This window comes from Natator depressus, chromosome 4, assembly GCF_965152275.1.
Source record: "Natator depressus isolate rNatDep1 chromosome 4, rNatDep2.hap1, whole genome shotgun sequence".
Taxonomy (NCBI): domain Eukaryota; kingdom Metazoa; phylum Chordata; order Testudines; family Cheloniidae; genus Natator; species Natator depressus.
Window position 1 is genome coordinate 128196454 of NC_134237.1, and position 20378 is coordinate 128216831.

General features: G+C 43.6%; 1 protein-coding gene across 1 annotated transcript; it reads right to left on the reverse strand.

Moving 5' to 3' along the window:
• Window positions 1-9856: 9856 nt before the first annotated feature.
• On the reverse strand, window positions 9857-17725 carry LOC141986985 (uncharacterized). The gene is made up of 6 exons (XM_074952074.1): window positions 17701-17725; window positions 16890-17191; window positions 15111-15196; window positions 12522-12607; window positions 11782-12090; window positions 9857-9909 (listed from the first exon to the last, which is right to left on the reverse strand). Exons 2-6 carry the CDS (start codon window positions 17169-17171, stop codon window positions 9857-9859), a joined length of 816 nt encoding a protein of 271 aa, XP_074808175.1. The 5' UTR covers window positions 17172-17191; window positions 17701-17725.
• Between the last annotated feature and the right edge of the window lie 2653 nt (window positions 17726-20378).

The window sequence follows — 20378 nt, forward strand, 5'->3', positions numbered from 1 at the left end:
GGTGAATTAGTGAGAGAAATGGGAAGTAGATCTCATAAGCTTTTGATATTGGACTCTTCTAGGCTCATTCCTCTAGAGCTGCCTCTCATTGGTCCTTATCTGGCCAAAAATTCCCATTGACTTCATGGGTGGTGTTGTTGCTCATGTGATGACGGCAGCACGTGGCCCTCAGTAAGTGTTTGTAACACCCCTCAAAATACCACTCTGCTGGCGAGAGTGATTTTTATGGCATTAAAGTAAAATTAACATTAAGGGGTATTTCGTTGTTATCAAAGGCAGCAGTGGATGAGTTTTGGCTCCCGGGCTGGTAAATGTTTGACTATTTGCGAGGTGGATTATAAATCACACCCTTGCTCTGCCTGCACTTTGGTCTGTTATTGTTAGGCAGTGTGACATGAAAGCAAAAGTACAAGCTAAAGAAGCCAGACATCTGAGTTCTAATTCTGCCACTGCCACTCACTGTGTGGCCTTTGTCAAAGCACTGCACTCTTCTGCCTCAGTGATTCCTTCTGTAAAATGGGGTGATAGTGCAATTGGGAGGATTTGTCTGTCCAGTGCTCTGACCTTAGCAAATACTGTCATTGTTTGTTTTGTATTTCTATTAAGCCATACAATAAAATGTTACCATCTCTGCAGGGAATCTAGATATGTCAATGTGTGGGGGCTGTTTGGGGAAGGGCAGGAGAAGTGTGATGTTTTGCTGCTTGCCACAGTCTCCAGCCCTTTTATCCCTGGTGGCGAGGATGCATCAGGGCAATGGAGGCTGCAGTAGTCTTCACGGAGCAACTGCCTCCACAGCTAAACCCCTGCAGAGAACAGCAGCACGCTGTATGATACTGGCCTTGTGCTGCTGCCTGGGCTAAGTGACTAGCGGATAAAGTGCAATGGTTACAAGCTAAAAACTGAACTGGGGTCGGCTCTTTTTCTCTCCTATTCTGATATTGTCTGAAATAAGGACCAGAATCAGTAGGATATTGGACCATAGAGAAGTGATTCAGGAAATGTAGAGTAGACAATCCTTCTCTCTGTCCCATCTGTGACCAGCCTTAAGGGCATGCATGCACCATATTGTGGAAAGGGGGCCACCTGCTTTGGGGCTTGTATGGGGAGGGAGGCAGTCTCTCTGCTTGTTCTGCTAATGAAAGTAATTTCTGGATGCTTTATATGTTGGTCTTGTTTTGTAATGTTAGTAGGAAATTGGATCCAGCCTATAGAGCTAATACTCCACAGTAGTTAAAGGGAAGGCATTGAGTATATTTCAGTCTCTGCACTATTGCAGCGAGGGAGCTGTAGAAATGGAAGGAAGACATGGACATTGGGATGAGGTGTCTGAAATTCATGGAGACTCCATCACTTTGAGGCAGCAGCAGTTGGAGAGAATACTCTGACTTTCTACAGGCATCAGCTGTTACAGTAAGGAACAGAAACTGAAGAAAACAGGGAGGTTTTTGTATTGGTCTGTATCACTGTGAGAAGTAAACTATAGCCTTGTAGACAATAATAATCTCCAGCATCATCAGCTTCTACCCGGCTGATTGTGAAAGTGAAGTCAGTGCCAGACCCACTGCCACTGAACCGGTCTGGGACCCCAGAGGGGCGGGTGGAAGCGCCGTAGATAAGGAGCTTAGGAGCCTGTCCTGATTTCTGTTGGTACCAGGCCATGTTGCTACTAACACTGGAACTGGCTTTGCAGTTGATGGTGACTCTGTCTCCTGGAGACACTGCCAGGGATTCTGGAGTCTGAGTCATCACAATCTGCCCACTGGCATCTGGATGAGAGGAAAAACAAAAGAAAAAACAAATGAAATGCTATTATAAAAAATAAATCTGCAAATATCTAGTGTCTAATTTTCATCTGACCACCTAGTTACCTTGTTTGTGTCCACTAGAAATATATCTGCCTGTGATCTCATGGGAAGAAGAATTAATGTAGGTTTGATGAAGAAATCTACGATAAACATTGGTGAGAGATTAAGATCTTAATCTAATATCTCCCTTAATGTTCTTACCCTGAATCCAGAGCACTAGGAGACAGATGAGATGAGTCTGTGAAATCATTTTGGTCCCTCTAGTCTGACAGATGGTGAGAATCTAATATAGCAAGTCTAGCAAATAACACTTTTATATGTGCTGTTCATTGCAAGGAACCGTCGTGTGGGTGGAAGCATGCAAAGCAGCCACTCTGTGTAAAGACCCATTCCCTGTGCCCCAGTGCAAAGAAAGGGCCTCGGATAGCCCTCAGCCTTGGAGTGCAGATCCTGTTGATGAAGCTGAGTATTGCACACATGGAGTTGGCTATGGCCTTGTTATCAAGATATGCTTGGGATCCGAGTTACCCAGGAAAGAATTTTCTGTAGTATCTGGCTGATGAATCTTGCTCATATGCTCAGGGTTTAGCTGATCGCCATATTTGGGGTTGGGAAGGAATTTTCCTCAAGGGCAGATTGGAAGAGGCCCTGGAGGTTTTTCGCCTTCCTCTGTAGCATGGGGTACGGGTCACTCGCTGGAGGATTCTCTGCTCCTTGAAGTCTTTAAACTACGATTTGAGGACTTCAATAGCACAGATATAGGTGTGAGGTTTTTTGCAGGAGTGGTGGGTGAAATTCTGTGGCCTGCATTGTGCAGAAGTTCAGACTAGATGATCATAATGGTCCCTTCTGACTTAAATATCTATGAATTCTATGAATAATACCCAGTGTGTGTGTGTCTGTATCTTTGGTAACTTTGAGCCTGAATCTGAGAAGTTTGTTTTGAGTAGTATCTGACTTTGCTATCCCTTCTGTTGATATCAGTGGGACTTCTTGTGAGGTGTGGTACTACTCAGTGTGAGTGTCACGATCTGCCCCTTCCAGGACACACACCTTGTTCAACACTGGTAGTGCTGGGTCACCAGTACAGCCCTTTTACCCCTCTGATCTTCCTCTCAGGATGCTTGCCTGTGAAAGTCAGACAATCCTGGCCCTAACTGTGTTTCAAGGGCCCTGCAGTTCCCTTCAGGGCTTCCAGTTTCTGGATTTGAAAGACTACTTAGCTTTTATTTAACCAGAATAAGCACTATAGTAACGTAACAGTAGCTTTCAGTAACCCCTCTGTATCCTACTGCCAGAGGGAAAGTGTGATCTTATAAGAGCCCAGCAGTGCTTCCCTTCCTGATCACAGTCTAGCTCTCCAATCCCTTCTGTGATCCTGCACACTCTCCCCTAAGGAGCCAACCAATGACCCTTCCAGTTGAACCACCGCATAAAGATCCAAGTGGGCTGTGTGGCTGGAGCTTATGTCCAGGAATCCAAGACTGTCTGGTCTTCATCCCACAATATACTGCATCATACAACTCAGCTTAACATCTCTTGTCCTATAACAACATCTCATATCGTATAATTTCTTATTAACATAGTCTCATCTTTACAGTCAGTTAGGCCTTGTCCACATTAGAAAAGTTTTGCTGGCAGAGCTGTACCTGTCTAACTATATTGGTAAATCTTCCTAGTGTGGATGCAGCTTCTGCCAGCATAAAAGTGCTTCTGCCAAGCACAGTTTACACCAGTTCCCTGAGAGACATAATCTATACCAGCCAAAGCACTTCTATGCCTGCATAATTGTATTTACACTAGGTCTTATAGTAACGTAGCTATGCTGATGAAAAATCACACCCATACTGGCACAGCTGTGCTGTGAGAAGTATTAAGAGTAGCTCAGGCCTAAGAGTGATAGAACTTGGCCCTATATCTGCAATGTTTAGATCAGAGTTGGGCCTGAACCAAAATCCCAGATATGAACGGCTCCAAACGATGGAAGAGTTTGTCTGTGGGAAGTGACTTTTGTGATTGGTTGCTCTCTCTATCAGGAGACAGCCCTCAAATCAACTTCCAGTGTGGATGTAGATCTCTAGTGTCTGTCTCCAATATGTGTATCGTGGCCCCATCCGTAGCTTGGGCCTTCAGCAGATTCACAGAGGGGTCTTCACAAGGGTCTTTAATTTCACAGTGAATCATCCCATGTAGTTATAATTATTCCTGGGTGGAGAAGTGGGATATTAGAGGCTTTAAGGGACTGTGAGTTGAATGGGATCTAAGCACCTAGAGATTTTTCTGAAGAAAGGTGCAAGGATCCTCCCCTAGAGATCGCCCCAATCCATTCAGTTGCTGGGGTCCCTTGTAGAAGAGGCAGCACATCCAGCCCCAAATTTCGGCACATCCTGGGGGATGCCAGTCAGTCGGCGTCATCAGTGTGTGGGGGAATCCATGCTTCTGTGCTGGCTCCAGAGCAGTCTGCTCTTGTCCCTCAGCCCTACTCACTGGGCTGCCAAGGCTTCCCCTGGCCACCATCTTCTGAGGCCTGGATTTCCTAGGGTGTTTCCCCACAGCACAGGGGAGCTGTGGAAGAGTTAATATTGCATCAGGCTGCATTATCTCACTGAAGGCTTTTCTGCTGATACTCAGTTTGGACGGACAATGAACTCTGCCACCGCCTGGCTGGAGGAGCTTGTCTAAGTGCTTTCCCCGTCTGCTTCAGTTTTCCTATCAGCAACAATAGTGACCCTGCACTGTACAGCACTTGGAGATCTGTGGACAGAGAGCAGTAGATAGGCGCTTAGTGTGTTACTTCATGGCACATGTCTGTTCTATGGGGTTTTGCTGCACAGACCTACCAGGTCCCAGAGGCACTGAGACAATCTAACTCAGTGGTTCTTAAAGGTCTTCCGGGGATACATTAACTCATCTAGATATTTGCCTAGTTTTACAACAGGCTACATACAAAGAACTAGCAAAGTCAGTCCAAACTAAAATTTCATAGAGACCATGACTTTTTATACTGTTCTATATACTAGACACTGAAATGTAAGTTCAATATTTATATTCCAATTGAAGTATTTTATAATTATATGGTAAAAATGAGAAAGTCAGCCATTTTTCAATAATAGTGTGCTGTGACTCTTTTTTGTATTTCTACGCCTGATTTTGTAAGCAAGTAGTTTTTAAGTGAGGTGTAACTTGGGGGTACGCAAGACAAATCAGACTCCTGAAAGGGGTACATTAGTCTGGAAAGGTCGAGAGCCACTGCTCTAACTCATCAGCCATGATGTCTGCTAGCTACTGCATGTTTCTTCCCTTTTGTATCTGCTTACAGGTTAATAGGGAGGAAAAGCTAAATGATGGGATCATGTGTGTGGAGTCTTTGATGGACTGTCAATGTAGAGTTTCATGTTGTCCTTAGGACCCAGTGTCTATGGATTTACTTCCAATTTGTATCAGCTTAACTCAGAGATGGATCTGGGCCTTGTTTGTTAGTGTTTTATTTAATTTAAATTGGCTAATAGCAAAAATGTTCTTTACTGAACACACTTTACTTCTCTCTCTAATTTTTCTTCCATCGTGTCAACTGATGGGAGCAGATGGGCAAGAGAATAGTGTTGGCAGGTGACAGAGCAGAATAGAGAAGAGTCAGGCACTCTGTTATTGTGGATGTAAAGGGGAAGCTTTACTGAGGTTGCTGGGCATAGCCTAGTTCTCTAGCTCCCATACTGACTACGCATGACCTGTTCTACTTATGGAAACCCAAGAGGTCTCCCGAAGTTCTGGGCTGGGAAGTTATGCAATGGGTTGCTGATTGGGCTACAAGAAGCAGAGTGAGGCTTTTAAGAAAAAGCTAAAATAGGAAATGACACGTAGAGACAATCTGAGTGTTTGTTGGGTATCCAGGGTTTTGTCTATTAATCTAACTCTTCTCACAGTTTACAATTAACAGAGATGTTGGGAGGCTTGGCTGAGTTTAACATTAGACTAATGTGGAATATTTTCTATTAAACAAACAGAGAATTGAGATTTGCAGTTTGTGAATTGAGATGTTTTTAAACAAAAAGACGATGTAAAAAGCGCTGGGGACCATGGTAATGCTGACAATAATGTACTCCAGCATCATCTGCTTTGAATCTGCTGATTATAGGAGTGTTGTAAGGGTCAGACTCATTAAAACTAAACTGTTCTGGAGTTCCCAAAGGACAGGAGGCAGAATAAGAACTAAGGAGAGTAGAAGCTTGTCCAGGTTCCTGTTAGCACCAGACAGTTTCAATGACAGTGAAAGAAAGAGGTCAAATTACACCTCTGTCCACCTGTGAGGCGCCTTGCACCAGTCCATGGTGACTGGACCCAGAGTGGGTGTTAGGGAGGCTGGGAGCAGGATGTGACAATAATCAAGAGCAGAGCTGATGAGGGTGGGGACAATAGAACTGATTTATCTGCATTTCTTCCAAATGTGTGGAGTGAGTTTACTATCATATTAGTTTTGTTATAAACTATGTAGCTGAAATTTCCCATGCTCCACAATAGTATGGGTAAGTGTTGCCATCTTGTGGCCATGACATAAATGTTCTGTAGCACTGAAGAGTTTGAATTAATAACTTGAATATGGTGGGCCTTATTCTCTGCTGCCGGGATTGGTGTGGACAGCGGTATGTCGATGGGGGAGTGTCTCCTTCCAACACAACTACCGCCACTCGTTGTGGATGAATTAATTATGTCGACGGGAGAGCTCTCCCTCCTTGTCATAAAGTGGCTACCCAAGCAATCTAGTGTAGACGTGGCCTAAGTCTTTGTAAGGGCTGCAGGGGAAGGAAGCAGCCAATTTGCTGTTTCTGCTCATCCAAGTAGCTTCTGGAGGCTTTGCAAAGTGGTCGCCATTTGTCAGATGATGTGTGGCTTGTATTGTAAGGATAGTGGGAGCTTGGATCCTGCCTATAGGAAGGAGTGCGTAGACTTGAGTGGACAAAGGGAAGCTGCTGAGTTTATTGTAATAAATCAGCCTGTAAATTCCAGCAGATTGGGAGCTGTAGAAATGAGAAGATGAAATTAGACTGTGGTTTGTGGTTTCTCAAAAGGTGCCCAAAATCTGGCACATGCTTGTCTGCTCTGGGAGTGGGTAGGAAACAGCTGTTACATCGAGTATCAGAAATGGAACAAAGGTTTTTGTACTGTATCACTGTGAGAGGGAAGCTCTGTCCCTGCTGACAATAATAATCTCCAGCATCATCCACCTCGACCTGGCAGACTGTAAAAGTGAAGTCGGCTCTAGACCTGCTGCCACTGAACCGATCTGGGATCCCAGAGGGATGGGTGGAAGCGCTGTGAATGAGGCGCTTAGGAGCATGTCCTTATCTCTGTTGGTACCAGGACATGTAGCTGCCAACATTGGAACTGGCTTTGCAGTTGATGATGACTCTGTCTCCTGGAGATACTGACAGGGATTCTGGAGTCTGAGTCAGCACAATCTGCCCCTCAGAATCTGGCAGAGAGGAAAAACATTATAAGAAAAATAAGGAAAATCAAATTAAATACTATTAAAAAAGGAGAGCTGCAAATAGTGCCTAATTTTAAGTTGAACCACTGAGTTACATTAAAGTCTGTGTCCTCTGGAAATGTCTCCTTGTGATCTCATGGGATGAAGAATTAATGGTGATTTGATGAAGAGATCTATGATGATGATTATCTTAATCTAATACCTCCCCTGGTGGTGGTCTTACCTTGAATCCACAGCACTAGGAGCCAGATCAGATGAGTCTGTGAAATCATCCTTGTCCCTCTAGTCTGACATTCACTGAGAATCTAAGGCATAAAGACTAAGAAATGAAACTTTTATATCAGCCCGGCATTGCAAGGAAATGTCACTCAGGTGGAAATATGCAAAGCAGCTGCTCTGTGTAAGTGAGCATTCCCTGTGGCCCAGTGCGGAGTGTGTAGAGAGAGAGCCATGTGCAGCCTTTGGTCTGAAAATGCAGCACCTGTGTATGAAATCGAGTATTATTGCTCACCTGTCAGCTAGGGCTTTTATAATCATTAAAAGCTTTAGGTGAACATCCAGTGTTTGTGTCTGTATCATTGATAAGTTGCAGCCAGATTCTGAGAAGTACCTTATTTCAGAAGCAATCGTGCAGGAAGGTACTATTCAGCTCTTCAGTTACCCTGGTTAGATTAGATTTGGGCCTGAACCAAAATCCCAGGTTCAAGCAGCTCCAAACTATGGAAGAGTTTGGCTGTGCATCTGGAACTGAGTGTCACAACTGGCCCCTCTCTCTTTAAAGGACTGAACCAAAGTCCTGAATCCAGCCTCCTTGAAATGTTAATAAATTTAGCTCTCAATCTGTCTCCAGTACATGCTTTGGCCCGTCTGTAGCTTGGATCCTGCAGCACATTCATGGACAGGCCATCATGGTTCTGGATAGTTCAAACCTAGAGTCACCTGGAATAGCCATGAGTAGAGAGGTGAGATAGGAAGAGCTTTAAGGTTGAAGGAGATTTGAGCAATTAAAGATCTTGCTGAAAGATGCCATTAACGATAACAGGAACCGAGTCCATTTATGAAGTTTGTGTGAGGTTTGTGCTGGTGATTGACAGCTTTGGGAAGAGGAGATGTGAGGCCTGACCATCTCCTTCCATGGGGAGTGAAAGTAAGCTGTGCATGGACCCCGTCGAAGAGCTTTCTCCAATCCATTCTGTTGCCGGGGCCCCTTGTGCAAGAAGCAGCGCTTCTGCCCCCGAACACTGCACAACATGGGAGATGCACAGGAGGTCAGGGGCATCGGTGTGGTGGGGACTATGCTTCTTTGTTGGTTCTAGGGCTGTCTGCCTTTTTGCCACAGTCCTGAGCCACTGGGACCATGCTGACAAGGTTTCCCCTGGCTGGCCTCCCCTTGAGACCCCCACTACTCCCAAGGACACACACGGGTAGCAGTGGAAGAGTTAATGCTCACTCAGGTTACATTAAGTCTGTGAAGTCTTTGGGGGAGCTTGGTCAAGTTACTTCACGTCTGCTTCAGTTTTCCCCATCTGTAACTATAGTGACTTTTCCTGTAGAACACTTTGAGATCAGTGTACAAAGACCAGCAGAGAAAAGCTAAATATTATTACTTCATGGCACATGACTGTTCCATAGGCACTTGCTGCTGTGGTCTTGGTGGTGCTGGGAAACTAACTCGTTAGCCATGACAACTGTATGTTAATGTAACTCAGTGGTTCAACTTAAAATTCCCTATACGTGTGTTAGCAAGTTAATAGAGCGCACAGAAACTAACCAGTGGGATCTTGGCTGGAGAGTTTTTGATGGAATATTGATCTGAATGTTTTCCTCAGAGGAGCCAAAGTCAATGGATTTTCTTCCAATTTATACCAGCTTAATTCAGAGAAGAATCTGACCCTTAGTTGTATTTTTTTAAATTAGCTAACAGCCAAAATGTTTTGAATTTAATACACTCTGCTTTCTCTCTGGTTTTGTCATCTTGTCAGCTGATCGGAGCAGACAGGCAAATGAATAGTGTTGTAATTTGATGAGCAGTATATAGAAGACACAAGAACAGTATGTGAGGGATGTAAGCTTATTTGCCACGTGTGGTGTGGTAGAGACTGGTCGCAGATTTTGCTGTAACCCCCAGGAAAAGCCTTCCCTGTTGCGTGTTCTGACTTTATCTAAACCATCAAATCTTCCTTACTGTTACGTAAGAATGAAAGAAGAATGTTTCCATCCTGTCCTAGCAGTGGTTAGACTATACTCCCCCTGCGGGGGAAATGACTGTGAAGATTAAGTCAAAAGAAAGCAGCTGAGTGGTGCCTGAAGTCTGACCCTAGCACTGTCCCCATATGGAGAGCAGCAGGTGCACAAACACTGCGAGTCTGTACACGAAGCCACTGATTCACAGAGCAAAGCAAATGGAATAGTACAGTACTAATCTGTCATACAGATTTGTACGCAGTTTGATCGCCCCAAGGAGCCCGCAAGCAAAACCCTTCAAGAGAGTGTGAATGGCTCAAGACTACGTGGTATCCAAAGCACTGATTATAGCAGAGAGGTTCAGATTTCACAAGTGAAATCAGCTTGCATGTGAATCTATTTCCTCCTTGGTGACAGGGTTAAAAGAGATTGTCATAAGACTGTGCTTTTAAAGATGGGCTTAACAAGGCCCTAAGAGAAAACTGTGTGTGGATTGCTTAATGAAAGCAAACAGAAGAGGCTTCTAACTGAGGAAAATCTGACTTTTAAAGGCTCAGTAGAAATTGGACTAGCAATGGAAAGTGTGGCATGGGAGCTAAAACAGAAGTAGAAACTCAGGCAAGAGGTGGTCCACTCAGCAGACAGACCCATGTTATGGGTGTGGAAAAGTGTTCCACACTCCCCGTGACTGCTGATTTAAACATGCCTGACACTGTAATAAAAAAGGGCATAGCCAAGCGGTTTGGCTCGCTGAGAGAAATAAGAAAGAGTATTGGGTATAGATAAAGGAATATCAGTGTATATTCTGTGGACAGAGACAGTAGTGACACACAGTGCGAGAGTGGGGTAGCCAGCCTGGATACACCTAGCGTGAGGAGAAATGGCCAGTCAGCGATCTGGTTGACCCTGCGGGTGACGGGAAAAATGCTCAATATGGAATTGGACACAGGCCCGCAGTGTCCATTGTCTCACACTCAGGAAATTTTGAAAAATACCATATTGAGGGAGACACCGATGTTGCTAAAAACATGCAGGAGCAAAGATAGTGCCCACTGGAGTGATGCAAGTGAAGTGGAGTATAACAATAAGCAATGCTTTTTTAGACTTGTATGTCATTGAGAAGGGGGGACTGGCCCTGTGGGGCTGTGAATGTTTACATAGGGTTCTCCTGGCTTGGAAATCTATTAAGATGCTGCAGACTTTAAAAAGTGGCCTGGAGCGAGTTGGGAGCTCCTCTCATTCCAACAGTAAACAAAAATAGAGGGGAAAAAAAGAAGAAGAAAGTGGTGCCGTAAGAATATGTGGATATTTTAAAGTGATGCAGAACATCTGGAAACCCTGAAAAGGGTATTAAAATGTATAGAAGAATCTGGGTTATGACTTATGAGCCAATCGCATAAAATACAAATTTGTCAAGGACTCAATAGCTTATCGTAGGCACATTATTGATGCACAAGTTCTGCCTAAACCTCAGAAGAAGATTAAAGCGGTCCTGGAAGTGCCACCATCAGGGGATGTGTCTCAACTTAGATCATTTCTAGGTTTTATTAGCTACTAGAGCTGATTTGTACCAAACCCAGCAACTGTTTTGCATCCACTGAACTGTTTGGTGCAGGATGGTCAAAAGTGACTATGGTCATGTGAGTATCAAAAAGCTTTCCCGGAAGCAAAATAATTGATCACATCTTACAACTGTCTTTGTGTCTCTAAGTGATGCTGTTACACAGAGTCCTCCAAGTATATTCTTAATGTGTGAGCAGATGTTCCCTTTTGGGAAGTCCAAGTTGGGTTATTGTTAGTTTGGGTTACGCAGGGCACTGAGGAAAGGTAGCTGTGTGAGCAGCAGCAGGAAGGTTGCTCTCTGTCTTAGTCTCTGATTAAATTCTTGAGGCAGATTTGCTCCCTGGGACATGTGCACTGGGATGAGATTCTGATAGAGAGGTTTGCCTGCTTGCTGTTTTTAATCACCTCAGTTTCAGAACTGGTGTATGTGAGTAAATAAAACAAGTTTAGCTTAGTATTCTTAAAGTCAACATCACTAATTTCTCTTATGCTGAGAAGCTGACTTGAAAGGACCAAACATCTGCTCGGCAGAGACTCAGCACTAGTTTCAGGAGTGGGGCACTGGTGTAGGAAAGAGACAAAAGTATTATAGAAAGATCAGCAGTGGGAGCAGGGGGCTCGGCCTGGTGTTGTAAGACTGCCAAAATGCTGTCTGAAATCTAGCAATTATGTATGGGAAGCAGCTGTTAGAATGAAAGGGACAGGATGGGGAAGTTTTTGTATTGGTCTGTATCACTGTGAGAGGTGAGCTTTTATACTGCTGACAATAGTAATCTCCAGCATCTTCAGCTTCAACTCTGCTGATTGTGAGAGTATAATCAGTGCCAGAGCCACTGCCGCTGAACCGGTCTGGGATCCCAGAGGCACGGTTGGAAGCATCATAGATGAGGAGCTTTGGAGCTTGTCCTGATTTCTGTTGGTACCAGGCTAGTAAGTGATAGCTACCACTGGTGAGACTTGAACTGGCTTTGCAGTGGATGGTGACTCTGTCTCCTGGAGACACTGCCAGGGACTCTGGAGTCTGAGTCAGCACAATCTGCCCACTGGACTCTGAATTAAGAAACAGAATATAAATTAGTATGAACATGCATAGTCTCTCTCTACATAGTGTTTCTATCTCTCTGTGTACTCTGTATATTTGGTGTATCTCTCAATAGTATAGATAATCCAAATACCCAGTATTTTGTCTTGATAAGTATTCCCTTGTGCGTCTTTCCATACATCTGGTAGTTCATCTTCTGAGAATAACATTAATAAGAAGTTTGACGTGGTTCTTTTATTCCACATAGTTTCCAACTGTTTGTATTTTTCTCAAATCTGTTTTTTCTCTTAATTGTCGTTAGAAGACCAGCATTTCAGAAGTTACTGTCACTAAGTGAGGAATGTTTACAGATCAATAATAAAAAATTCTAGAGCTCTTAAATTTTTCTGTGGATCATTGTGACTTAAATTATCCAGTGCCCCCTTCATTTGATTCTTACCTTGGGTCCAGAGCACTAACAGCCAGATCAACTGAACCTGAGCGATCATCTTGCTACGTCTGACTGACACAGTGCTGATCAACAAACTGTAACCAATGAAATGGAACATTTATAAGGGCTGAGAGCTGCAGAGAGTGTTACTTTGGGTGTGAGATATGCAAACTTAGTTCAGAGATGGAAATGTCCATGTGAGCTAAAAACATGCAGAAAAAGGGAAGTAAAAGGGGCCATGGATGAAATCGGCAAGTTCAACCTTATGGACCCTGGGGCAGCATCCTCAATTTGTGTTCAAATGGCAATTCTGATGATAGTGAAGGTGGCGGCTAGAGGTACCTATCTTGCTCAAGACCCTATTTTGTTGAACAAATCCATATTAGGTTGCAGTTCCTGTTCCTCACTTTGTGTTGAAATGGCATTTGTCAGGGTGGAATGGGAAAAGATGCTCTCAGCTCATCAGTGTTGCTCAGCTGCTTGTTAACATTTAAATGGTTCTAATAGCTTCTTTTTGAGGAGATTCCTATCAGTGGTGTGATCTCCATGCATCAGGGGATCTGCACAGGGGCCTAATCTTCCCTTTCCTACTACTCCCTACTGGGTTTATTAGTCATTACCTCAGAGACCGTATTGTTATGCACAGTGTTGTGGGAACCTTAATCCTGAATCTCCTATTTTGCCCTTAAAATCCCAAAGGTAACAGTGTATAGGAATAGGTTAGTGTTCCATGAAATGGTTTGGGAGCCCTGTGGCAGTGCTCCCTGTGTTCTGTTTAACATTAAATAACTAGACCATGATTATTATTCCTGGAGATTTAGAGTTAGACTCCTAAATCCATATTTCAGCCCTTAAACTGTCTGGCCTCCTTTTCAAAAACACGGAGCTCTCAGCTACCACTGGAAAGAGAGTTGAATATGGCCATCTTGTGTCAGTTGTGGGGAAGTTTAGCTTCTTGTTTAAGGAGGTTAGATATGCAACTCAGCTGCTCTGTAAATGGCCATGTCCTGTGTGGGGCATAGGTGGGTAGAGCTCACGGCAAAGAAATACTGTACTTTGTGCACAAACACACCAAATGCTCCTAACCCCACCAAAAAAATACCTGTCAATAATGACACTCGGTAGTGTGAAAAACATGTTAAACGAATAACTTCTTGTCCTGAAAGGTTAATTTACCTTCCACTATCAGAAGACAGGATCCTAGGTTCGATGGACCACTAGGCTGACCCAGTATGGACATTCTTATGTTTTGACCTGTTAAAAGAATAGATAATGGAAGTGAATACACTTCTGATTTTTCAATGTCTTTTAAGTGATTTAGAAACATAGCACTGTGATGTTATCTGATTAAAATATGACCATGCAGATCAGGGGTTTCCAAACTTTATGAGACGAGGGCCATATTAGATTTTTGAAGGGGCTTCGCAGGCCGAAGTGACTGTGAAAGAAATTAAATATATGCAAAATCATTAAAAAAACAACACTACTCGACTCTGTGTCAGTGCTGCATTAAATTCTAAATCAGGTGTAAAAGTTAACCGATGCAGGTATTGTGAAATCACACAATATTGGTCAATACATTAGAAATCATTTCACTTTATTTTTTTTTTATTTTAGTTCTAAAAACTCACATTTGTATCATTCAAATATGCATATTCAAAAATAAAAAAATATTATTTTAGAATTCCTGAGAAGTAGGGTACTGATGTTTTTCTGACAAAATTGCATTTAGCTGTGGTTCAAAGTTAGTGTTCCCTGTCCTCAAAATTGATTGTAAATGTTCATCAGACAAGGCCGATCTGTAGTTGGATTTCACATATTTCATCATCGAAAATGTTTTTTCACACACATAAGTGGCTCCCATTGTTGGTTGGGACTGTTTGGCTCTATTAGTGCTGCAGTTAAAATTTAACCATTATGAAATTGTTAATTTCCATCTTCTTAACTCCATTTATTGGAGATGTAATTAAGCATCTGGCTTGTATTTTTACTCTAAGGCAGGGGTCCGTGCCTGCTCGGCAGCAACTCTCCCCTAAGTTGGAGGGGACGCTGGCTCCCGGGAGCACTCACCCCTCCGCACGGCTCAGCTGAGCCACCCCCGCCCCTGTGCGCGAGCTGCAGCAGCCACTCCGCCTGCCTGCTCGGCGTGCCTACTCAGCTGCAGCCTGCCTGCTTTGTGCTGATGGGTATCTATGCCTGCCTATTTGCTTCTCCTGCTTGGCTGCAGCAATGACTCTCCCCTAAGTTGGCTCCCCTTTTGGGGGGACACTGGCTCCTGGGGCACTCACCCCTCTGCACAGCTCAGTTAGGCTGAGATAACCATGTTCATAAACTCAGTGTAATCCAGTGACTGTTTATTCTATAACTTTTATATTTTGGTAATCTCAAAGGCCTTGAACGGTATGGGCCCAGTTGTGCCAGATACCATACAAAGAAATAATAGGTGACAGTCCTTGCCACAAAGCGCTTACTAACTAAATGGATTTTGATTGTAGACTATAGTTTATGGTCAGTATACAACATTTCTAGATCTTTTAAAATTTTGAGTTGATTATTGTCCTTTTGATTCATCAGATTGCTTCTTAGTTTAATCCTGACCCTGGATCCAGAGCACTAACAGCCAGATGAGCTGAGCCTGTGAGATCATCTTGATACGCCTGAGTGGTCTGATACTGACCAACAGACTGTAACAAGGGACACGGAACATTTGTAGCAGCTCAGAGAGGTAGGCAGAAGAGAAATATGCAAATTGGGTTCAGGGATGAAAATTTACACCTGGTCCATAAACATGCACAAAAAGAGGGGCCCTGAGTGATATAGGCAACTTCAGCCAGATGCTCCTGGGTACCAGAGCCTTTCTGTTAAAATGACATTTTTCAAGGATGAATGGGAGTAAATATTCTCAGCATATTATTTCTGGAGCGCTGGTTAATATCACTTTATACTGGAGATCTCCTCACAGATGATACAGATGGTGTGATCCCTTTGGCAGAATATCTCCAGAAGCAAGAGGGCTTCAAGAAGGGAAAATCCTCAGTTAGCAGCGGTGGTCTTGATTAGCCCAATCTGTGCCCTTCCTGCCCATCCTCATCTATACCTATATCGCAAAAAGTTTTGGTTTTGCTGAACTGACATTGTCAACGAAAAACTGTTGTCAGAAAATTCCCAGCCAGCTCTAATTTTCTCCTTTACTTCAGTCCAGTATTTAATCTGTTTTGATGAAATCAGCAGTATTACAGAAACATTATTTTAGTCTAATCGGCTATTTTCTTTTCCCTTTTAAAAGGCAAATTCTATATGTCTGTGGAAAAGAAGCTTGGTGCTAATCAATTCTATCCAGCAACTGATTAGTAAATAAGTGCTAGCAGTGTGTGGTGTCCCTGTCTAGAGCAGCTTACATTGTAAGTAGGGGAGATCTTTGTTTCAGAAGATGGGGAAACCGAGGCAGAGAGAGAGCTGATGTATTCAGGGGCGCACAACGACTTAATAGGGAAGGGAAATAGTCTCATAAGCTTTTGATATTTAACACTAGGCTCTTTCCTGTAGAGCACTTTGCCTCCCATTGGTCCTTATGGCCATGAAAATTCCCACTGATGTCACTGGTAGTGTTGCTCACGTAATGGCTACAGCATGGGGCCCTGAGTAGACTTCCTGGAGAGACTGCCTCCACAGCTAAACCCCTGCCGAGAACAGCAGCGTGGTCCATGGGACTGAGGCTGTGTGCTGCTGCCCAGGGCTAAGTGACTAGCAGATAAGGTGTAACTGCTGCAGGCTAAAAATGGAACTGGAGTCAGCACTTTGCCTCTCCTATTTGAGATTGTCTGAAATCTAGACCAGATTCTGTAGGTTATTGGAATACGGAAGTGACTCAGGAATTGTAGTGTAGACACTCCTTTTCTCTGTCCCACCTGTGAACTGCCTTATGGGCATGCACCATATTCGGGAAAGGAGGCTAACTGCTTTGGGGCTTGTACGGGGAGGGAGACAGCAACTCTGCTCGTTCTGCTTTCACAAGTAATTTCTGGATACTTTATACAGTGGTAGCCATTTGTCATCTGAAATGTTAGACATATATTGTAAAGTTAGTGGGAAATTGGATCCAGCCTGTAAGAGCAAATACTCTTCAGTAGTTAAAAGGAAGATATTAATAATTACCCTGCAAAAATTCCAGTCTTTGTGCTACTACAGTGTGGGGGAGCTGTAGAAATGACAGGAAGGAATGGATAACGGGGTGAGCTGCCTGAAACAGACAGACGCTTCACCACTCTGACACAGCAGCAGTTGGAACAATGCCTTTTCTGTCTATAGGGAATAGCTGTTAGAGTGAGGAATTGAAGCTGAAGAAAGCAGGGAGGTTTTTGCATTGCTCTGTATCACTGTGAGGGGAGAGCTTTGAGCTTGTTGATGATAATAATCTCCAGCATCATCAGCTTCTACCCGGCTGATTGTGAAAGTGAAGTCAGTGCCAGACCCGCTGCCACTGAACCGGTCTGGGATCCCAGAGGGACGGGTGGAAGCACTGTAGATAAGGCGCTTAGGAGCCTGTCCTGATTTCTGTTGGTACCAGGCCATGTAGCTACTAACACTGGAACTGGCTTTGCAGTTGATGGTGACTCTGTCTCCTGGAGACACTGCCAAGGATTCTGGAGTCTGAGTCATCAGGATCTGCCCCCAGGCATCTGGGTGAGAGGAAAAATATAATAAAAAAATCACATGAAATACTATTATAAAAGTAAATCTGCAAATATCTACTGTCTAATATTCATTTAAACCATCTAGTTGCATTATCTGTGTCTATTGGAGAGATCATAGAATCACAGAATATCAGGGCTGGAAGGGACCTCAGGAGGTCATCTAGTCCAACCCCCTGCTCAAAGCAGGACCAATCCCCAACTAAATCATCCCAGCCAGGGCTTTGTCAAGCTGGGCCTTAAAAATCTCAAAGGAAGGCGATTCCACCACCTCCATAGGTAACCCATTCCAGTGCTTTACCACCCTCCTAGTGAAAAAGTTTTTCCTAATATCCAACCTAAACCTCCCCCACTGCAACTTGAGACCATTACATCTCCAGATATCTCCAGTGAGCTCATGGGATGAAGAATTAATGTATGTTTGATGAAGTAATCTATGATGATTAAGTCTTGGTGAGAGATTCTTCATCTAATACTTCCCATGATGATGATGTTACCCTGAATCCAGAGCACTAGGAGCCAGATGAGATGAGTCTGTGAAATCATTTTTGTCCCTCTAGTCTGACAGATGGTGAGAATCTAAGGTACAATCTCTAAGAAATAACACTTTATATGTGCCCTGAATTGCAAGGAGATGTCACTCAGGTGCAAATATGCAAAGCAGCTGCTCTGTGTAAATGTCCATTCTCTGTTCCCCAGTGCAAAGAGAGGACCTTGTATAGCTCAGTCTCAGAATGCAGCTTCTGTTGATTGAACTGAGTATTGCACACATAAAGTCGGCTATGGCTCTTGTTATCAAGGTATGTTTTAATGCAGTACCCTGTGTGTGTGTCTGTATCACTGGTAACTTTCAGCCAGAATCTGAGAAGCTTCCTTTGTGGAGTATCTTACTTTGCAAGTCCTTCTATTGATATCTGTGGGACTGCTTGTGGGCTGAGATACTACTTAGTATGAGTGCCATTGCTGCCCCTTCCGAGACACACACCTTGTTCAACACCTGCATCTCTGGGTTGTTCGTGCAGCCCTTTTACCTGTCTGATCTTCCTCTCAGGAGACTTGCCAGTGAATGTTGGGTGATCCTGGTTGCTTTTCCTAACTCTGTTTCTAGGGCCCTGCAAATCCCTTCAGGGTTTCCAACTTCTGGATTTGAAAAACCACGACCACTAACCAGAATAAACATTATAATAAAATAACAGTAGCTTTCGAGAACCATTCTATGTCCTACTCTAGTGAGAAAACATAATCTTATAAGAGCCCATCAGTGCTACCCTTCCTGACCACTGTCTAGCTGTCCACCACCCTCTGTCACCCTTCTCCCTCCCGCCTCCTGATGACCCTTCCAATTCACATCCCTGCAAAGATCCAATCAGGCAGTTTGAGTGGAGGTTCCATCCAGGGGTCCAATCCCCATATCTCTGTGCACCTAATGGTGTATGTTCTTCTTGATCTTCATCCCACAACATACACCATCATACTCCACTTGGCATCTCTTGTCCTTTAACAGCATCTGATTCTATACAATTTCATATTAGCATAATCTCTTCTTCACAGTGAGTTAGGCTTTGTCTATATAAATGTTTTGCAGGCATAGCTACACTGATTGAACTATACTGGCAAACCGTCCTAGTGTAGTTGCAGCTTCTGCCAGCACAGCTTACACCAGTTCCCCAAGAGACGTACTCTATACCAGCAGAAACACTTTAAGCCTCCATATCTGCATCTACACTAGTTCTTCTAGCAGCATAGCTATGTTGGTCAAAAATCACACCCATGGTAGCATAGCTGTGCTGGTGAGAAGTATTAAGTATAGCTCAGGCCAAAGGAGAATAGAACTTTGTCCTATATTTGCAAAGTTTAGATTAGAGTGCTCCTGAACCAAAATCCCAGATACAAAGAGCTCCAAACGATGGACAAGTTTGTCTGAGCATCTGGAAGTGACTTTCATGATTGCTCACTTGCCCTATCAAGGACCTAAACAGAGTGCTCATACCAACCTCCAGTATGGATGTGGATCTCAAGTATGTGTATCTTGGTCTCACCAGAGCCTTGGGCCTTCAGCAGATTCACAGAAGGGTCTTCACAAGGATGTTTAATTTCACAGTAACTCATCTCATGTATCAGAGTAGCAGCCGTGTTAGTCTGTATTCGCAAAAAGAAAAGGAGTACTTGTGGCACCTTAGAGACTAACCAATTTATTTGAGCTTAAGCTTTTGTGAGCTACAGCTCACTTCATCGGATGTAGTTATAATTAAACCTGGACAGAGAAGCAGGATATTAGGGGCTGTAAGGAATTGAGAGTTGAATGGGATTTAAACAACTAGAGTTTTTCTGAAGGAGAGGAAGAAAAATTGCAAGGATCTTCTCCTACAACTTTCTCCCATCCCTTTTGTTGCTGGGGTCCCTTGTGGAAGAATCAGCACATCCAGCTGGAGAAATTGGAGAAAGTACAGAGGAGAGCTACAAATATAATTACAAGTCCAGAAATATGACCTACCAGGAAAGATTGAAAACACTGGATTTGTTTAGTCTAGACAAGAGACGACTGAGGGGGGACATAAGTCTTCAAGAATGTAAAAAGTTAGGGTTATAAAGAGGAGGGTGATAAATTGGACAGGACAAGAAGTAATGTGCTTAAACTGCAGCAAGGGAGATTTAGGTTAGATATTAGGAAGAACTTCCTAACAGTAAGCATAGTTAAGAACCGTAACAAATTATCTAGGGAGATTGTGGAATCTTTGTCATTGGAAGTTTTTAAGGACAGGTTAGACAAACACCTGTCAGGGATGGTCTAGATAATACTAGATGACCTATCGAGGTCCCTTCCAGTCTTACATTTCTATGATTGTCTCACTGAAGGCTTTTCTGCTGGTATTCAAGTTGGGTGAACAATGAGTTCTGCCACTGGGCTCGCTGTGGGAGCTTTCCCAATTGGCTTTGCTGGTCTCTGCCTCAGTTTTCCCATCAATAACAATGGTGACCCTGCACTGTACAGCACTTTGAAATCTGTGGATGAAGAGCAGTAGATAAGTGCTAAGTATTATTGCTTCATAGCACATGTCTGTTCCGTGCGCTTTCGCTGCACAGACCTACCAGCTTCTGGAGGTACTGGCATCCTCTAACTCATCAGCTATGATGACTTGGTGCACACGTTTTCCCCTTTACGTGTATTTACAGG

Excerpts from the sequence above, each read along its gene's own strand:
- LOC141986985 (XM_074952074.1), bottom strand. The coding sequence starts at position 17,171 with ATGACTCAGACTCCAGAATCCTTGGCAGTGTCTCCAGGAGACAGAGTC. Across the intron at positions 12,608-15,110 it reads GTTAGTGCTCTGGATCCAGG|TTTGTTGATCAGCACTGTGT; the intron begins GTCAGGATTAAA and ends CATTGGTTACAG. Across the intron at positions 9,910-11,781 it reads GCAGTATAAAAGCTCACCTC|CAATCTCTTTTAACCCTGTC; the intron begins TCACAGTGATAC and ends ACAGTCTTATGA.